General features: G+C 43.1%; 2 protein-coding genes across 4 annotated transcripts in view; both read left to right on the top strand.

The window, feature by feature from the left end:
- Nucleotides 1-16755, top strand: part of LOC140470724 (histone H2B 1/2-like) — a 698799-nt gene extending 682044 nt beyond the window's left edge. The window contains exons 4-5 of one of the 3 annotated variants that reach the window (XR_011956634.1): nt 8707-8788; nt 12381-14750. Coding sequence is in view for 1 of the 3 variants with exons in the window: in XM_072566758.1 (XP_072422859.1) it covers nt 15158-15538 (381 nt within the window). In the remaining 2 variants the exon portion in view is untranslated. Of the gene's footprint in view, nt 1-8706; nt 8789-11517; nt 14751-14799 lie in introns of those variants that run through there. The other 2 variants (XR_011956633.1, XM_072566758.1) reach the window with 2 other exon arrangements.
- Nucleotides 16453-17174, top strand: LOC140470602 (histone H2A-like). The gene is made up of 2 exons (XM_072566651.1): nt 16453-16564; nt 16807-17174. The coding sequence occupies exons 1-2, from the start codon at nt 16453-16455 to the stop codon at nt 17172-17174; spliced, it is 480 nt and encodes a 159-aa protein (XP_072422752.1).
- Nucleotides 17175-17176: the final 2 nt, after the last annotated feature.

Genomic DNA, 17176 nt, shown 5'->3' with positions numbered 1-17176 from the left:
TGTTACATAGTTTCAACAACCATCTGTGAGGTAGCTGCTAACTACAGAGATGGAGGGAAACTGTGCTCATCAACAGTTTTTCTCTCTCTCCATTCTCAGTGCACATCACCCCATTTCCAATCAGTGTTATTATTCACAGCCATCACGTCATAGAGATGTACAGCACGGAAACAGACCCTTCGGTCCAATTCGTCCATGCCGATCAGATATCCCAACCCAATCTAGTCCCATTTCCCAGCACATGGCCCATGTCCCTCTAAACCCTTCCTATTCACATACCCATTCAGGTGCCTTTTTAAATGTTGTAGTTGTACCAGCCTCCACCACTTATCCATGCTGTTCATGATTTTATGAACCTCTATAAAGGTCCCTCTCCAGGGGAAACAGCTCCAGCCTATTCAGCTTCTACCACTAACTCAAATCCTCCAACCCAGATGAAGCACATTTACATGGAGTTTATCTGTGACTGAGAAGGACAGCATTAATCTTTTACTGAATAATCATTCCAGACAGAAAACAATTAAATAATGTGATTTCCAAACAATGTCTGCAAAAGTCTGAGTTTTTCTCACTCCTAAATGACCTCCTAGTGGTAGCTCATGCGCTACTCACAACATCTCCCTCTATAACCAACTGACAATACAACTTCACACATTTCTGCCCATTTCTCATTAGCCTGAATATGTGTTGGTCTCCATTTCCTCATTAATGGAGGAAATTTCCTCGTTCCTCATTTTTTAAGATAATAATATGCAGGGATATATTCAGATTCTTTTTCTGTGTTGGCCATTTGGTAGAATTGCTGTAGATTTTCATCTTTTTGCAGTAACTTGGTTAATTTATCTCCGCTATCTCTTCCCAGTTTGTCTCAACCATCTCATCAAACAGGGTCTCTGCTAATTTCACTTCAACTTTATCTGTACTCTTTGATCTCTCCTGTTTCAACTGGTGACTGTGACATTGTCACCACACAGTCAGGAAAAATCCCAGGATATGTGTCCATCAATAATTCAGTTGCCTGATTTTCCATTGGCTTTTCAACTACAGTAGGCAGCACTCCTACTGGTGAATCAGCAATATCATTAGCAATATCATTGTATTCCTGGAGCTGAGAGTTTGTCCTCTACTCCTACCACAACTTCTCCACTCTTCACTGGACACACTTCTCACAATTCAGTGTTTCTTGTCTCAACATGAATTCCCGTTACTAGTACCTTTTCTAGCAATCGTCCTTCAGAGGTACATGTCACCTCATCTTTCAGCATCACCGATTTAGAGGATCTTTGTATCTCTTAATATTGTAACCACTTTACCTGCTCCTCCTGGCCTATTCGAGTAAACGTTACCTTCAGAGGTGGATGGTTTAAGAAGATCTGGCACCTTCAACCAGCTTGTACATTCTGGTGCAGCTTTCGAGCCTCCATTGTGCTTTCTGTTACCATTCCAACAAAATTCACTGGCTTATTCTGTTTCCTAAATCTGGCTTCCCAGTGCCTTTCCTATCCCACTAACACTGTGATTTCATGTAACCTACTTTATTGTAGCGAAAACACCAGAGCTTTTTAACTTCTCTTTCCCCTTCAGGGGTTTCCTTTTTTACCCTGTGATAAGTCATTCTTACGACCTTCACTGAGATCTATCATTTCCTTTCCATGTGAGGATTTCTCTTATCCTCAACTTCTATCTCTCATGGATTGAAATTGGTTTTCGAAGCCAAACTTTGATTTATGGATCAACTCATAACCATCAGCTGTTTCAGCTGCCAATCTTGTCATTTGAACTCACATGGGTTTTCACTACTTCAGGAAGTGAATTTTTGAACTCCTGTCTAAGTGCCATTTTCCAAAGTTCAAACTCCCTCTCTTTCTTCCTTTTCTTTCTCTCCTTTTCTCTCTCTCTCCTCTCTCTTCTGTGTTTAATCATAATTCAAAACATTTCATTTCTGTTGCCCTTTCCTTGTCTTTTGCCTCTAACTCAAGTTGCTGCATTTTCCATTGAATGTTAGCCATTTCTAAAGATTCTGATGGTGTTTCCAACAAATGTAAATGCTGAGCTACTGCTGTAATTATCTCTCCTTTCCTCATGGAAGGACACAGCCTCAATCCCAGCTTGTCTGCTATTTCCAGCAGCTTACCCTTAATCACCTTTTTTAAAAGCCCCAAAATCACTTCTTCCACCCACACAGAAAACTCTCGATGACTGAAAGAGTCATTGCTCTCCTAAGCATAGTTTAAACCAACTGAATTCAAAACCCGGAACAAAAGATACTAACACCTACCACTTGCTGCCTTCGACTCCAACAACCCTAATCCCAAATCAGAACTACAGAACAAATCCTGCAAAGAGCCCCCTAACTGGACTGGACCAGGCCAGACCCCCTCAAAACGTTTTAAGTAGCCCGGACCCTAACTTTGCTAGTTGTTTTAAGCAGGTGTAACACGAATATTCCAGAAGTGATGTTGCTGGTCAAACCATGTTGTTTTAAACAAAACAGAATAGATTTACAAGACTATCAAATGAAACACAAAACAAATGCTCCTATTCCTTAAAAGAGAACAGAATACTAAATAACTTAACCTCTCCGAAAACCCTACAAATTATACCAACTTAATGATGCTGTTCCCAATACTTGCAACAATTCCCACAAACACCCTTGAAATCAAACACAGGGTCTTACAGGGGACATGTCAGAGAGAGAGAGTACCATCATGGACCTGCTTCTTTGGGTTCAGCAGCTTTTTCAACTGCCTGACTGCTTTCAGTCAATAGCCAGACAGTCAAAAACCAAATCAAACCAGAGAAAAGCTGAGCTGGGAAAACTGGGCCACTCCCCTTTCATTGTACAAGCATTCTTTTTAAAAATGTGGAAGCCTTTTGCCTGAGGCATAATCTGTTAGCTATAATCAAAATGTCCCTAAAACCCAACAAGTCAGACTTTTCGGAGCCTGTGTCTTTTACAAGCTTGTTAAAGGAGCAACATCACCACAGCAGACTGGTTCAAAAAGTAAAAGCTGTGGGATACAGGGCAATGTGGTGAATTGGATGCAAAGTTGGCTTAGTAACAGGAAACAAATGGTAATGGTTGATGGCTGCTCTTGTGAATGGAAAGTTGTTTCAAGTGGTGCTCTGCATGGCTCAGTGTTGGGACCTCTGCTGTTTGTTTTATACATTAAGGATTTGGACTTGAATGTGGTGGGCAGATTTGTGAAATTTGCAGATGACACAAAAATTGACCATTTAGTGGATAGTGTGGTGGATAGCTGTAAGCTCCAAAAGTATTATAGATGGTTTGGTGGAGTGGGCAGGAAAGTGACAGATGGAGTTCAGCTCTGACAAGTGTGAGGGAATACATTTTGGGAAATCAGACAATAAATGGGAATAGACAATAAATGGGAATATACTGAGGGGGCAGGGTAAGTGAGAGATCTTGGTGTGCAAGTGCATGGGTCCCTAAAGGTAGATGGGGATGTAAAGAAGGCACATGGAATGCTCTCCTTGAGCAGAGGGATGGAATACAAAAGTAGGGATATAACAATGAAACCGTATAAGGCACTGGTGAGGCTACAACTGGAGTATTGTGTGCAGTCGGGTCACCAACATCACAGGAAGGACGTCATTGTTCTGGAGAAGGTGCAGAGGAGATTTATGAGAATGTTGCCAGGGCTGGTGAATTGTAGCTATCGGGAGGGATTGGAGAGGTTGGGTTTTATTCTTTGTAACAGACGTGCCATGATTAAGGAATATTAAATAGCGAATACTAAACAGTGAGCTACTAATGAATGAGTAGAACTCCGAAAGCTCGTGCTTCCAAATAAACCTGTTGAACTATAACCTGGTGTTGTGTGATTTTTCACAAAATAGTGAGAGGGAGGGATTAGAGTACACAGGAGGAAACTGTTTCCTTTGGCAGAGAGTTCAAACACCAGGGATCATTGATTCAAACAAAGTGATGTAGGATTACATGATATGTGAGGAAAATGTATTTTATGCATAGAGTAGTGGGTATCTGGAATTCACTGCCTGATTTGGTGGTGCAGGCAGAGACCCTACACTCTTTTAAACAAAAATCTCTGGGACTGCACCTCAAGTTCCGTTAACTGCAAGGCTACAGGCTGCGGCAAGAAGATGAGGAAGGACCTCTGGGGGTCTTTGGGTTGGCATGGATAAGATGGGCTGAATAGCCCCTTCTGTGTTGTATTACTTTTATGATTCAATCGTTATCAATTGGACCCTGCCATCTATGCAGTATGAATATGTAAATATATTGACCATATAATGAATGTTTCAGTTTGATAACTACACTCACACATTCTCCAAGCGGGAACTGACAGGTATAGATCAATAACTAAACTCACATATCCACATACCCACTTGCATCAGGTAGGCCCCATTTATCGAGCTGTATGGGTGTTGTTTCGTTTCTGGATCTCATTCCTTTGGGCTTAGAATTTTAAGCCCAGAGAGTGGCGGGAGCTGGGTGGAAGTTCAGGCGGAGCGTAAAGCCGGTCGGGAAGGTAAGTGATTGCTATTAGGAGTCTTTGACAAGGAGGTTGAGTGAAGTGATTACGCCACAGTTGAAGAGGGTGAAGACATGACTGCCCTGCTGGTTCAGTGCGCTACGTGCTTGATGTGTGAGGTCAATGACTCTGGTGTGTCTGGCTCGTATATGTGTGGAAAGTGTGTGCACATTCAGCTACTGACAGAGCATATTGCAGCACTGATGAAAGAACTCGAGGACCTAAGGCTCATCTGAGAGAACGAGATCTTTCTGGACAAGACCTTCAGCGAGGTTATTACACCAATCATGCCAGAAGAGAGCAGACGATGAGGAAGGCAGAGAGAAGACAGGTGCAAGAGACCCCGGGAGAAGTACCGGTCAGGAACAAGTTGAAGCTTTTGGAAACAGTAGAGAATGATGACACTGCCAGTTCGCAAGGTGGCCAGGTCTGTCAATCAAAAGTTGGCGTAGAGGCAGAGCGGAAGAGTCAGACATTGCACAGAGCCGTGGTAATAGGGGACTCCATCGTGAGAGGAACTGACCGGGGTTTTTGTGGCAGCAGGCGGGATTTAAGGATGGTGTGTTGCCTTCCTGGTGCCAGGGTGAAAGACATGGCGGACAGAGTGCAGGAAATCCTCAAGGACGAGGGTGAAGAGCCAGAGGTGGTGGTACATGTCAGCACAAATGATGTCAGGAAGAAGAGGAGGAACATACTACAGCGGGACTTCGGAGAACTAGGAAGAAGGCTGAAAAGCAGGATGTCCAAGGTGGTTGTCACTGGTTTGCTTCCAGTTCCTCAGGCTGGTGTGGCCAGAAACAGGGAGATAATGGACTTGAACGTGTGGTTGGGGAACTGGTGCAGGAAGCAAGGATTTAATTTCTTGGATCATTGGGTATATTTTGTGGTAAGCATAAATTCTACAAGAGAGACGGTTTGCACCTTAATAGGTTAGGGACCAGCATTCTGGCAGGCAGGTTTTCTAATGCAACACCGCTACATTTAAACTAAGTAGCGGGGGGGAGGGGACAAACTGGATGTTTAAGAAGGAAATTGAAGGGAAAGTTAGAACAAGAGAAGTCAAGAAAGACAACTGTATCAATGAGGCAGGAAACTCAGAAAGAGATCATGCTGTAAGGTTGAGTGAAATAAGGGTTGATGGGAAGGGTGAGAGCAGTAACAAATTAAAAATACATGAATGCACGAAGCATTAGAAATAAGATGGATGAGCTTGAGGCTCTTTTGGAAATTGGCAGATACGATATTGTGGGGATAACAGGCGTGGCTTCAAGTGGACAGGGCCTGGGAAATGAATATTCAAGGCTACATGTGCTATCGTAAGGACAGACTGATGGGCAGAGGGGGTGGGCTGGCCTTGTCGGTTTGGGAGGATATTCAGTCCCTTGTGTGGGGGGACCGAGAGTCAGGGGATGTAGAGTCAGTATGGATAAAGCTGCAAAATACTAAGGGAAAAAGACCCTCTTGGGAGTCATCTACAGGCCCCCAAACAGTAGTCTGGATGTCGGATGTAAGTTAAATCAGGAGCTGAAATTGGCCTGTCGCAAAGATGTTACTACAGTTGTTATGGAGGATTTTAACATGCAGTTAGACTGGGAGAATCAGGATGGTATTGGACCTCAAGAAAGAGACTTTGTGGAGTGCCTCAGAGATGGATTCTTAGAGCAGATGGTGCTGGAGCCGACCAGGGAGAAGGCAATTCTGGATCTGGTGTTCTGCAATGAATCAGAATTGATCAGGGACTTCGAAGTGAAGGAGCCATTGGGAAGTAGTGACCATAATACAATAAGCTTCAATCTGCAATTTGAGAGGGGGAGGCTACAGTCGGAAGTGACAGTACTTCTGTTGAATAAAGGGAACTATGGAGCTGTGAGGGAGGAGCTGGCCAAAGTTCAATGGTGCAGGGATGACTGTGGAGGAACAATGGCGGATATTTCTGTGTATAATGCAGAAGATGCAGGATCAGTTCATTCCTAAAAGGAAGAAAGATCCCAGGAGGAGGCATGGGCGGCCGTGGCTGATGAGGGAAGTTAAGAAACATATAAAGTTAAAAGAGAAAAAGTATAACATAGCAAAGATAAGTGGGAAAACTGAGGACTGGGAATCTTTTAAAGAGCAACAGAGGATTACTAAGAAGGAAATACGCAGAGGAAAAATTAGGTACGAAGGTAAACTGGGCAATAATATAAAGGAGGATAGTAAAAGCTTTTTTAGGAATGTGCAAGGCAAAAAAGTGGTTAGGACTAAAATTGGGCCCTTGAAGACAGAAACAGGGGAATATATCACGGGGAACAAAGAAATGGCAGAGGAATTAAATGGGTACTTCAGATCTGTGTTCACTGGGGAAGACACCAGCAATCTCCCTGAGGTAACAGTGGCTGAAGGACCTGAACTTAAGGGAAGATATAGTTGCCAGGATTTGGTGTTGGAGAGACGGTTAGGTCTGAAGGTTGATAAGTCTCCGGGGCCTGATGGTCTACATCCCAGGGTACTGAAGGAGGTGGCTCAGGAAATCATGGAATGCTTTGGTGATTATTTTCCAGAGTTCAATAGATTCGGGGTCGGTTCCTGAGGATTGGAGGGTGGCTAATGTTATACCACTTTTTAAGAAAGATGGGAGAGAGAAAGCAGGAAATTATAGACCAGTTAGTCTGACCTCAGTGGTGGGAAAGATGCTGGAGTCAATTATAAAGGATGAAATTACGGCACATCTGGATGGTAGTAACAGGATAGGTCAGAGTCAGCATGGATTTATGAAGGGAAAATCATGCTTGACTAATCTTCTTAAATTTTTTGAGGATGTAACTCTGAAGATGGACGAGGGCGATCCAGTAGATGTAGTGTACCTGGACTTTCAGAAAGCTTTTGATAAAGTCCCACACAGGAGATTAGTGAATAGATTATGGTGCATGGTATTGGGGGCAAAGTACTAGATTGGATTGAAAATTGGTTGGCTGATAGGAAACAAAGGATAGTGAGAAACGGCTCCATTTCGGAATGGCAGGCAGTGATCAGTGAGGTACTGCAGGGATCCGTGCTGGAACCGCAGCTTTTTACAATATATGTTAATGATATAGAAGACGGTATCAGCAATAACATTAGCAAATTTGCTGATGATACAAAGCTGAATGGCAGGGTGAAATGTGAGGAGGATGTTAGGAGATTATAGGGTGACCTGGATAAGTTAGGTGAGTGGGTAGTTGCATGGCAGATGCAGTTTAATGTGGATAAATGTATGGTTATCCACTTTGGTGGCAAGAACAAGAAGACAGATTACTACCTCAATGGAATCAATTTAGGTAAAGGGGCAGTACAGAGAGATCTGGGTGTTCTTGTACACCAGTCAATGAAGGCAAGCATGCAGGTACAGCAGGTAGTGAAGAAGGCTAATAGCATGCTGGCCTTCATAACAAAAGGGATTGAGTATAGAAGCAAAGAGGTGCTTCTTCAGCTGTACAGGGCCCTGGTGAGACTGCACCTGGAATATTGTGTGCAGTTCTGGTCTCCAAATTTGAGGAAAGACATTCTGGCGATTGAGGGAGTTCAGCGGTCAATTCCTAGAATGGCTTACACTGAAAGACTGAAGTGACTGGGCTTGTATACCCTTGAGTTTAGAAGACTGAGAGGGGATCTGATTGAGATATATAAGATTATGAAAGAATTGGACACTCTGGCAGCAGGAAACATGTTTCCGCTGATGGGTGAGTGCCGAACCAGACGACACAGCTTAAAAATACAGGGTAGACCATTTAGGACAGAGATGAGGAGAAACTTCTTCACCCTGAGAGTGGTGGCTGTGTGGAATGCTCTGCCCCAGAGGGCAGTGGAGGCCCAGTCTCTGGATTCATTTAAGGAAGAGTTGGAGAGAGCTCTCAAAGATAGTGGAATCAAGGGTTATGGAGATAAGGCAGGTAGAGGATACTGATTAGGAATTTTCAGCCATGATCATAGTGAATGACGGTGCAGGCTCGAAGGGCTGAATGGCCTACTCCTGCGTCTATTGTCTATTGTCTATAAGAAAAAATGGACAAGGAACAGCTCAGGGCAGGAGTGGAATCAGACCCGTGGTTCTGTTTAAATTGCTGGCTTTAAATAAAAAAATCCATAAAGACAAGGAACTGAATGTTACATTGATGTTGCCAATCACAGCTGATGTTGATTTACAGGAGGTATCTCTTCTGTCTTCCTCCAGGCAAGTACTCAAAGGACCAAGATAATGTAATATTCCCTCGGTACAGAGCCAAGTGTGACCAGCTGCTTCGCACAAATTGCAGGTATGTTACTGCTGTCAGAGCGAAGAACATCCTTTCCACAGTCACAGAGTGGATTGAGTCAGGTTCACATTGAGCTCCATTCCCAGAGAGATATGTTCAAAACAAGAGTCAAACACCACCGAGGAAACGGAAGTTTATATTTTTTAATCTATATTCTAAATGCATCCTACCCAGTTTCAATCAACTTGAATTAATCCTCATCCAAAATATACACTGCATTAAAATCTGAACATCGAATAGTACAGGACAGGAAAGGGTCCTTCAACCCACGATGTTGTGCCTAACATGCTGCCAAAATACAATTAATCCCTTCTGCCTGGCCGAGGTCCATAACCCTCCATTTCTTACATATTCATTTGCTTACCTAAAAGTCCTTTCAATACCCTTATTGTATCTTCCTCCATCTCCACCCCTGGCAGTGCGTTCCACTGCTACCACTCTTTGTTTAAGAATAAAACTGCCCCTTATGTCTTCTCATAGAGTCATAGAGATATACAGCATGGAAACAAACCCTTTCCTCCAACCTGTCCACGCCAACCAGCTATCCCAACCCAATCCAGTCCCACCCGCCAGCACGCGGCCCATGTCCCTCCAAACCATTCCTATTCATATACCCATCCAAATGTCTCTTAAATGTTGCAATTGTACCAGCCTCCACCATTTCCTCTGGCAGCTCATTCCATACCCGCACTACACTCTGTGTGAAAAAGTTGTTCCTTAGGTCTCTTTTAAATCTTTCCCTCTTAAGTATACTCCTACTTCCTTTATACTCTTCTAAGGATTCACTCGATCTATCCTGTCTATACCTGACATATGCTTCCTTCTTTTTCTTAACCAAACCCTTAATTTCTTTAGTCATCCAGCATTCCCTATGCCTACCAACCTTTCTTTTCACCCTGACAGGAATATACTTTTTCTGGATTCTCGTTATCTCACTTCTGAAGGCTTCCCATTTTCCAGCCGTCCCTTTACCTGCGAACATCTGCCTCCAATCAGCTTTCAAAAGTTCTTGCCTAATACCATCAAAATTGGCTTTTCTCCAATTTAGAACTTCAACTTTTAGATCTGGTCTATCCTTTTCCATCACTGTTTTAAATCTAATAGAATTATGGTCGTTGGCCCCAAAGTGCTCCCCCACTGACACCTCAGTCACCTGCCCTGCCTTATTTCCCAAGAGTAGGTCAAGTTTTGCACCTTCTCTAGTAGGTACATCCACATAATGAATCAGAAAATTGTCTTGTATGCACTCAACAAATTGCTCTCCATCTAAACCATTGACACTATGGCAGTCCCAGTAAAGTTAAAATCCCCTACCATAACCACCCTATTATTCTAACAGATAGCTGAGATCTCCTTCCAAGTTTGTTTCTCAATTTCTCTTTGACTATTCAGGGGTCTATAATGGAATCCCAATAAGATGATTATCCTTTTCATATTTCTCAGTTCCCGCAAATAACTTCCCTGCATGTATTTCCAGGAATATCCTCCCTCAGCACAGCTGTAATGCTATCCCTTATCATAAATGCCACTACCCCTCTTCTCCCTGCCTCCCTTTCTGTCCTTCCTGTAGCATTTGTATCCTGGAACATTAAGCTGCCAGTCCTGCCCATCCCTGAGCCATGTTTCTGTAATTACAATGATATCCCAGTCCCACATTCCTATCCATGCCCTGAGTTCATCTGCTTTCCCTGTTAGACCCCTTGCTTTGAAGTAAATGCAGTTTAATTTATTACTCCTACTTTGTCCCTGCTTGCCACGACTGTTTGACTCGCTTCTGTCATCAACTGTACCAGTTGCAGACTGATGTCTTTCCTCCCTAATTCCATGGTTCCCAACCCCTCATTTCTGCCCCCCCCAATCACCCCACCTTACTAGTTTAAATCCTCCTGAGCAGATCTAGGAAATTTCCCTGCCAGTATATTAGTCCCCTTCCAATTTAGGTACAATCGGTCCTTCTTGTACAGGTCACTTCGACCCAAAAGAGATTCCAATGATCCAAAAATGTGAATCTTTCCCCATACACCAGCTCCTCAGCCATGCATTAATCTGCTCTATCCTCCTATTCCTGCCTTCACTAGCTTGTAGCGCTGGGAGTAACCTTTTTTAAATTTCTGCCTAACTCTCTGTAATCTCCCTTCAGAATCTCAAGCTTTTCCCTTCCTATGTCATTGGTTCCAATGTGGACAATGACCTCTTGCTGTCCCCTCTTCCCCCGTAAGAACATTCTGCACCCTCTCTGAGACATCCTTGATCCTGGCACCAGAGAACCAACACACCATTCTGCTTTATCGCTGCTGGCCACAGAAACGTCTGTCTGTACCTCAGACTACAGAATGCCCTCACACAATTGATCTCTTGGAAGCTGATGTACCCCTTGTTGCATTAGAGCCAGTCTCAGTACCAGAAACTTGGATTCTCAGGGGAATGTAGCATGAACAGCCATCACCTCCCTACACTTTCCAAAACACCATACCTATCCAAAGGGAAATTAAATATTGACATAAAGAGGTACACATTCAGACAGATACCCAGATGTTATTGGACACAGTGCGAAAGCTCTCATAAAGTGGTGTGTTTATAAACATGTGAATAATAAATTGAAAATACAGATGCAGATTATAACTTACAATCAAAAACTATACCATTGAATAAAAGTTGTGGAAATTATCCAAACTGCTTTACACTGTTGAGACTGACAATGATAGAAAAGGTCTCCCTTTCATTTACAGTACATCGAATTTCTCCAGTGCAGACAGAGGTCATTTGGCCCATCCCCCCTGCAACAACTCTCCAAAGTGGATCCCACCCAGATGTAGACCCCACCCAGTCCCCATAACTCCACGTTTACCATAGTTAACCCACTGACACTGCACATCCTTGAAGACTACAGGACAATTTACCATGGCTAATCCAGCAAACCTGCACATGTTTGACAATGCAAAGAAACTACAGCACTCAGAGGAAACCCATACAGACTGCACACAGATAATGAACCAAGGCTGGAATTGAATCTGTGCCACCAAGCCACCCTGACATGGATGGCAATCGATAAAACCTTATTCATGTTGAACAACAGAGATTTGAAGTAAATAGAGCTCCTGCAGTTTCTGCAAGTGTCATGATAAACAGAGACAAGTACACTCACTTATTAACAGAACACAAACTGACAGGTACAGATACTTTCAGGTACAGATGTACTCATCCATTCATATATTTGAAGCTGTCAGGAATAGGCTGATGATTGCACAAACACATTCACATTGCAGAAACAGACAGGTACATTTTGAAAACACACCCACATTCCCAGAGCAGAATCTCTCAGGTATATGTTGATAAGTACATTTTTACATTCACCTAGAATCTAATGGGGCAGATTGATAACTAAAATTGCATTGACACAGCAAAAGCTGACAGGTAAAGACTGAAAATTACACACTCATTTCACACAGCAGAATCTGGCAGGGGCAGATAGATAATTGAACTATCATTTTTACATCACAGAAACTGACAGGGAGAGCTACAAAACTAGACAGTCATACTCAAATTACAGAAACTAATGGACAGATCAATAACTATACTTTCATATTCACAGATCAGAAACTTACAGGTACAGATGGATAGGCAATGGTGAGGACTGCAGATGTTGGAGATTAGAGTTGGGAGTGTGGTGCTGGAAAAGCACAGCAGGTCAGGAAGCATCCAAGGAGCAGGAGAATCGATGTTTTGTTTAAAAGCGCTTCATCATTACAGATGGATAACTACACCAATACATTCACATTGAAGAAACTGACAGGGAAAGAATGATAACTAAACTCATGTATTCCTGTCGCTGTGGACAACAGGTACATTTCAATATGGACCCCCACATGTTCACTTCGCAGAAAATGGCAGGTTGACATTGATAACTACGTTCACATTTTAATAATGCAGAAACTGACATGGACAATTGATTAAGCGATCCCATTTACAGACGAGAAGCTGTCATATTCACACAGTAGACTCAAGTATGCATAGAGCAGAATCTTACTGGAGAGGGTGATACCTGTACTCACATATTCACATAGCAGAAGCTTAGAACTGCAGATTGATACATAGCCTCTCATTGTATGTATAAAATGGTTGGGTATATTCTCATTGAGTTTTGAAGAACAATGTATGACCTTTAGAGCAAAAACAAATCTGAAGGGAGTTGACAGAGTTGATGCTGGGAGTATGTCACTGTTCATGAGAGAATCCCAAGTAAGGGACACAGTTTTGAACAGGAAGCCTTCTGTCTAAGAAAGCAATGCAGAACATTCTCCCTTTGTTCTGTTCCACAGAGAGCAGTTAGGGTTGAGTTATCAGCTTAATTTATGCTAATGTAGCCATATATCTTTTTTGATCCACAAGGAAGTCTTGGTTATGGGCACTAAACATCAAAATGAGCTGAAGACCATAACTAAAGCCTTTGTGATCTGTTCTCATGACAGGGTACACACAGGCAGATAGAAATGTCACAGAATTCTCATGCTTCTTATGTTCTTCTGCTTTGAGATATTTCAAGTGACACAAGATTGAAAGAAATTAATAACTACAGTATATACACTGCAGCATCATTCACTATACACTTTATCTTTAACTTACTGATTGATTCAGTTATAAGTTACCCTGATGTGTCAAGGATGGAGTGAAAACAAAAGATTAACCATCCATTTCATCAGAAACTTTGAGATGTTGAGCTATTTGCTTTCTGTCATGCCAGTGATTGACTGAAACTGAGTAAATACAAGATTAGAAACAATAAACTGGCTGTTACAGAATGAAATACTGGCAGTTACAGAATGAAATACTGAGTCACTTGCAAAGTAATACATTGTTAGGATATAATACAACTATTGATTAGCTAGGAATTGACACAAACAATGTAACATCTGCAGTGACATTGCAGATATTGTCAGTAACAACGTCCAAAGTATTATCCTTTATCAAAATGCTGCAGTTATAAATACAAACCCAACTTCAAATTGCAGAAGCTGATATTCATAGGGTTTGGGAGTGGAGGATAGTGAGTCCTACCTGAGTCTGTCCAAAATGGTACCTGGTACTTTCAAAATTAACACCGACAGAGTAAAACAACAAGGTACACTTCAGAAGGTTTGAGTTACAGTCCAGTAATATGTTAAGACTGTGAAATAGAGTTTACAAAAAATACATCCCAGAAACAGACGGGCACAGATTAAGTCGAGACTGTGGTGCTGGAAAAGCACAGCAGGTCAGGCAGCATCCGAGGAGCAGGAGAATCGATGTTTCAAGCATTAGCCCTTCGACGTTTTGGGCATAAGTCTCTGATCCCCAGCATCTGCAGTTCTCATTTTCTCCTGGGGGTACAGATTGGAGGAATACTTCCAAGTGACTGGCAAATAGTGTAACGTTTTACCGCTCACATCAGTGTTTGATGGTTACGGAATTAAACCTGTCTTGAGATAACTCTGACTATTAGATGGAGGACCAGAGCCTCATTGGACAGATGTTGAGTTAATGTAAAAAATGTAAATTAGGAAACGACAGATATAAAGTTAAAGTGATACATATGTATGGCATGCTAACAGTTGCTGGTGAACAGGCATTCGTGTAAAACTGAGAAGTGTTATAAATCCCTGCATGAAACTGCAAGACGCCTAATTGAAAAGTGCAGCAACGTGGTTCAGTTACACTGCACGTACTTTCAAAGCTCACAGTTATCGATACGTGTCTGGGCCCACATTTATCAGTCAAGGTCTCAGAAATATATTCATCCCACAGTCAAGACGTGACTCAACTCGTGACTCAAGGAAAGTATTACATAGAAACTTTTTCTTATCATTTCTCTTCAACTCCGTGCAATTGAGAACGAGATGCATCAACCCCAAGTGTAGAAAACATTCACAGTCAGGTTCCAGTGGTACGTGTAACTTGACAATAAATATAATCGCAATTTCGAATGGATGAGAGCTTTTGTTTTCACACAGTTACAAGTTCTGTGTTAATTCCAGCCTATACAGAGGAACAGAAACAGACATGCGGAGCTAGAAACATATCATCACAACAACAAGCAAAAGGAAACCGAGCCAATACCACAGTCACTTTCTGTATCACAGACACAAAACAAATCTCGCTCAGTCAGACTGACAGGAACAGAATCACCATCCACTTCACATTACGTTGCAGATGCACATTGGATCTGACACTAACCAATCAGAGAGACGCAATGTTTGGGAATGACTGTGTAAACTACCCAATTAGAAACCAGGCTTTTCCCCATCCCTCATTAGCATTGCTGACGTCGTCAGTCTATAAAAAGGGAGCTCCGAGCCCGCTATCCTTTATTCTGTGACTGACGTGAGCGGCGATATGGCTGATGAGAAGAAAGCTCAGCAAACCTCCAAGAAAGGCGCGAAGAAAATCATCAAGAAGGGGCCAGCGAAGGGCGGCAAGAGAAGGAAAAGGACTAGGAAAGAAAGTTACTCCATCTATATCTACAAAGTGATGAAGCAGGTTCACCCCGACACCGGCATCTCCTCCAAGGCCATGAGCATCATGAACTCGTTCGTCAACGATATTTTCGAGCGTATCGCGGGGGAGGCTTCCCGCCTGGCCCATTACAACAAGCGCAGCACCATCAGCTCCCGGGAGATCCAGACCGCCGTGCGGCTGCTGCTGCCCGGGGAGCTGGCCAAGCACGCCGTGTCGGAGGGTACAAAGGCGGTGACCAAGTACACCAGCTCCAAGTGAAGGACCGCACTGCTCTGAAGCATACACACATCCACAACCCAAAGGCTCTTATAAGAGCCACCCACAACTTCCCTGAGACAGCGGAACCATTTTTTAATGAGTTCTTTATTTTTAGTTTCCATGTGCTTTTTGATAAGGCGTTTTTGCTTCTAGTGCTATGTTTTTGTGTTAGTGAATGCTTTGCAAAGTATTCGCGAGTGGGGTTGGAGAGTGCAGATCCATCGCCAGTGAGTCATTTTTCATCATGCTTGTTCACCCCTGGCAGACAAATGCCCACGTCTTTCACTCCCACGATTGATGCATTTTACCTTCTGATTTACTTTTCATTTCCAGTGCACGGATTTAATCCAATTTTTCGCAATGCAAAATAAATCTTCCTGCTGTCGGTGAGAGACTTTCAAACAATCGAGCGAACTCCACCACACCTACCGGGCTGGAGCGTGGAGCTTTTGCTGAATCTGATCGAGAGCGATAAGGGAGGATAGCTTTAAAATATCGTCTTAAAAAACGTGTTCGCCCTCGATGCTGAGTCTGAAGAATGCTGTGTGCTGCTTTATCAGCATATCGGGGTGGTACTGAAATGTGAAAAGATAGGTTGCAGACTGCAATGTTTGGCTTGTTTTGATTTCAGCTTCTTCTCAAGGTTTAGAAAATGACCCACTTTCAAGATCGGACACAGATCGGCAAATGCATGAGAATAAGACCGTGTGAATTATACATTTGTAAACTAAAAGTAAATTAACATGAGTATAAATGTTTTTTGAACTTCCACAGCTTTTTTGTACTTCATTATTCAGGTAAAACATACTCCTTTGTTTGGAAATTGGGGGGCTTTTCAATTTTGAAAGAAAGCGGTTGATGAATTGGCGCCCGTCGTTTCCGTCCTCCTCCGCGTGCCCTCTCCGGATTGGGAAATGAAGCAGAATCCTGATTGGGAATTGAAACAACATGAGGAGATGCTGAACAATGGGACCAATCAGAAACGGCCGCCCCACCATTCCTCCCGAAGGTACAAGAGGCCGCAATGTGGGGGATTACAGCAGTTTCTGAAAGTGCTTGTGACCATGTACGGAAGAGTGGTGGCAAACTTGGGCTCTGCTGATGCCTCAGCCAAATATATGTATAAGATTGAAAAATGCGCAGACCTGTATATGACAAGGATAAATTCGAATCTGTGTTTGTAAATGTGGACAAATGTATGGCATGATCAAATGTACAGACCATCAAATCATTTTATGAATAAAGTATATTTTTGAAATAAAAAAAAGGTGGCAAATCTCGCTCGAAGGCGAAGTCTCGGTCTTCCCGGGCTGGCCTGCAGTTCCCGGTTGGCCGTGTTCACAGGCTCCTGAGAAAGGGCAACTATGCTGAGCGTGTGGGTGCCGGAGCGCCGGTCTATCTGGCTGCGGTGCTGGAGTATCTGACGGCTGAAATCCTGGAGCTGGCCGGCAACGCGGCCCGGGACAACAAGAAGACCCGCATCATCCCCAGGCACCTACAGCTGACCATGCGCAACGACGAGGAGCTCAACAAGCTGCTGGGAGGGGTGACCATCGCTCAGGGCGGGGTGCTGCCTAATATTCAGGCCGTGCTGCTGCCCAAGAAAACCGCCGCTGCTGGATCCGCTAAAATGTGAAG

The sequence above is a fragment of the Chiloscyllium punctatum genome, chromosome 52 (assembly GCF_047496795.1).
Source record: "Chiloscyllium punctatum isolate Juve2018m chromosome 52, sChiPun1.3, whole genome shotgun sequence".
NCBI lineage: Eukaryota > Metazoa > Chordata > Chondrichthyes > Orectolobiformes > Hemiscylliidae > Chiloscyllium > Chiloscyllium punctatum.
Note: the sequence above shows the minus strand (reverse complement) of the source record. Positions and strands in the feature narration are given on the sequence as shown.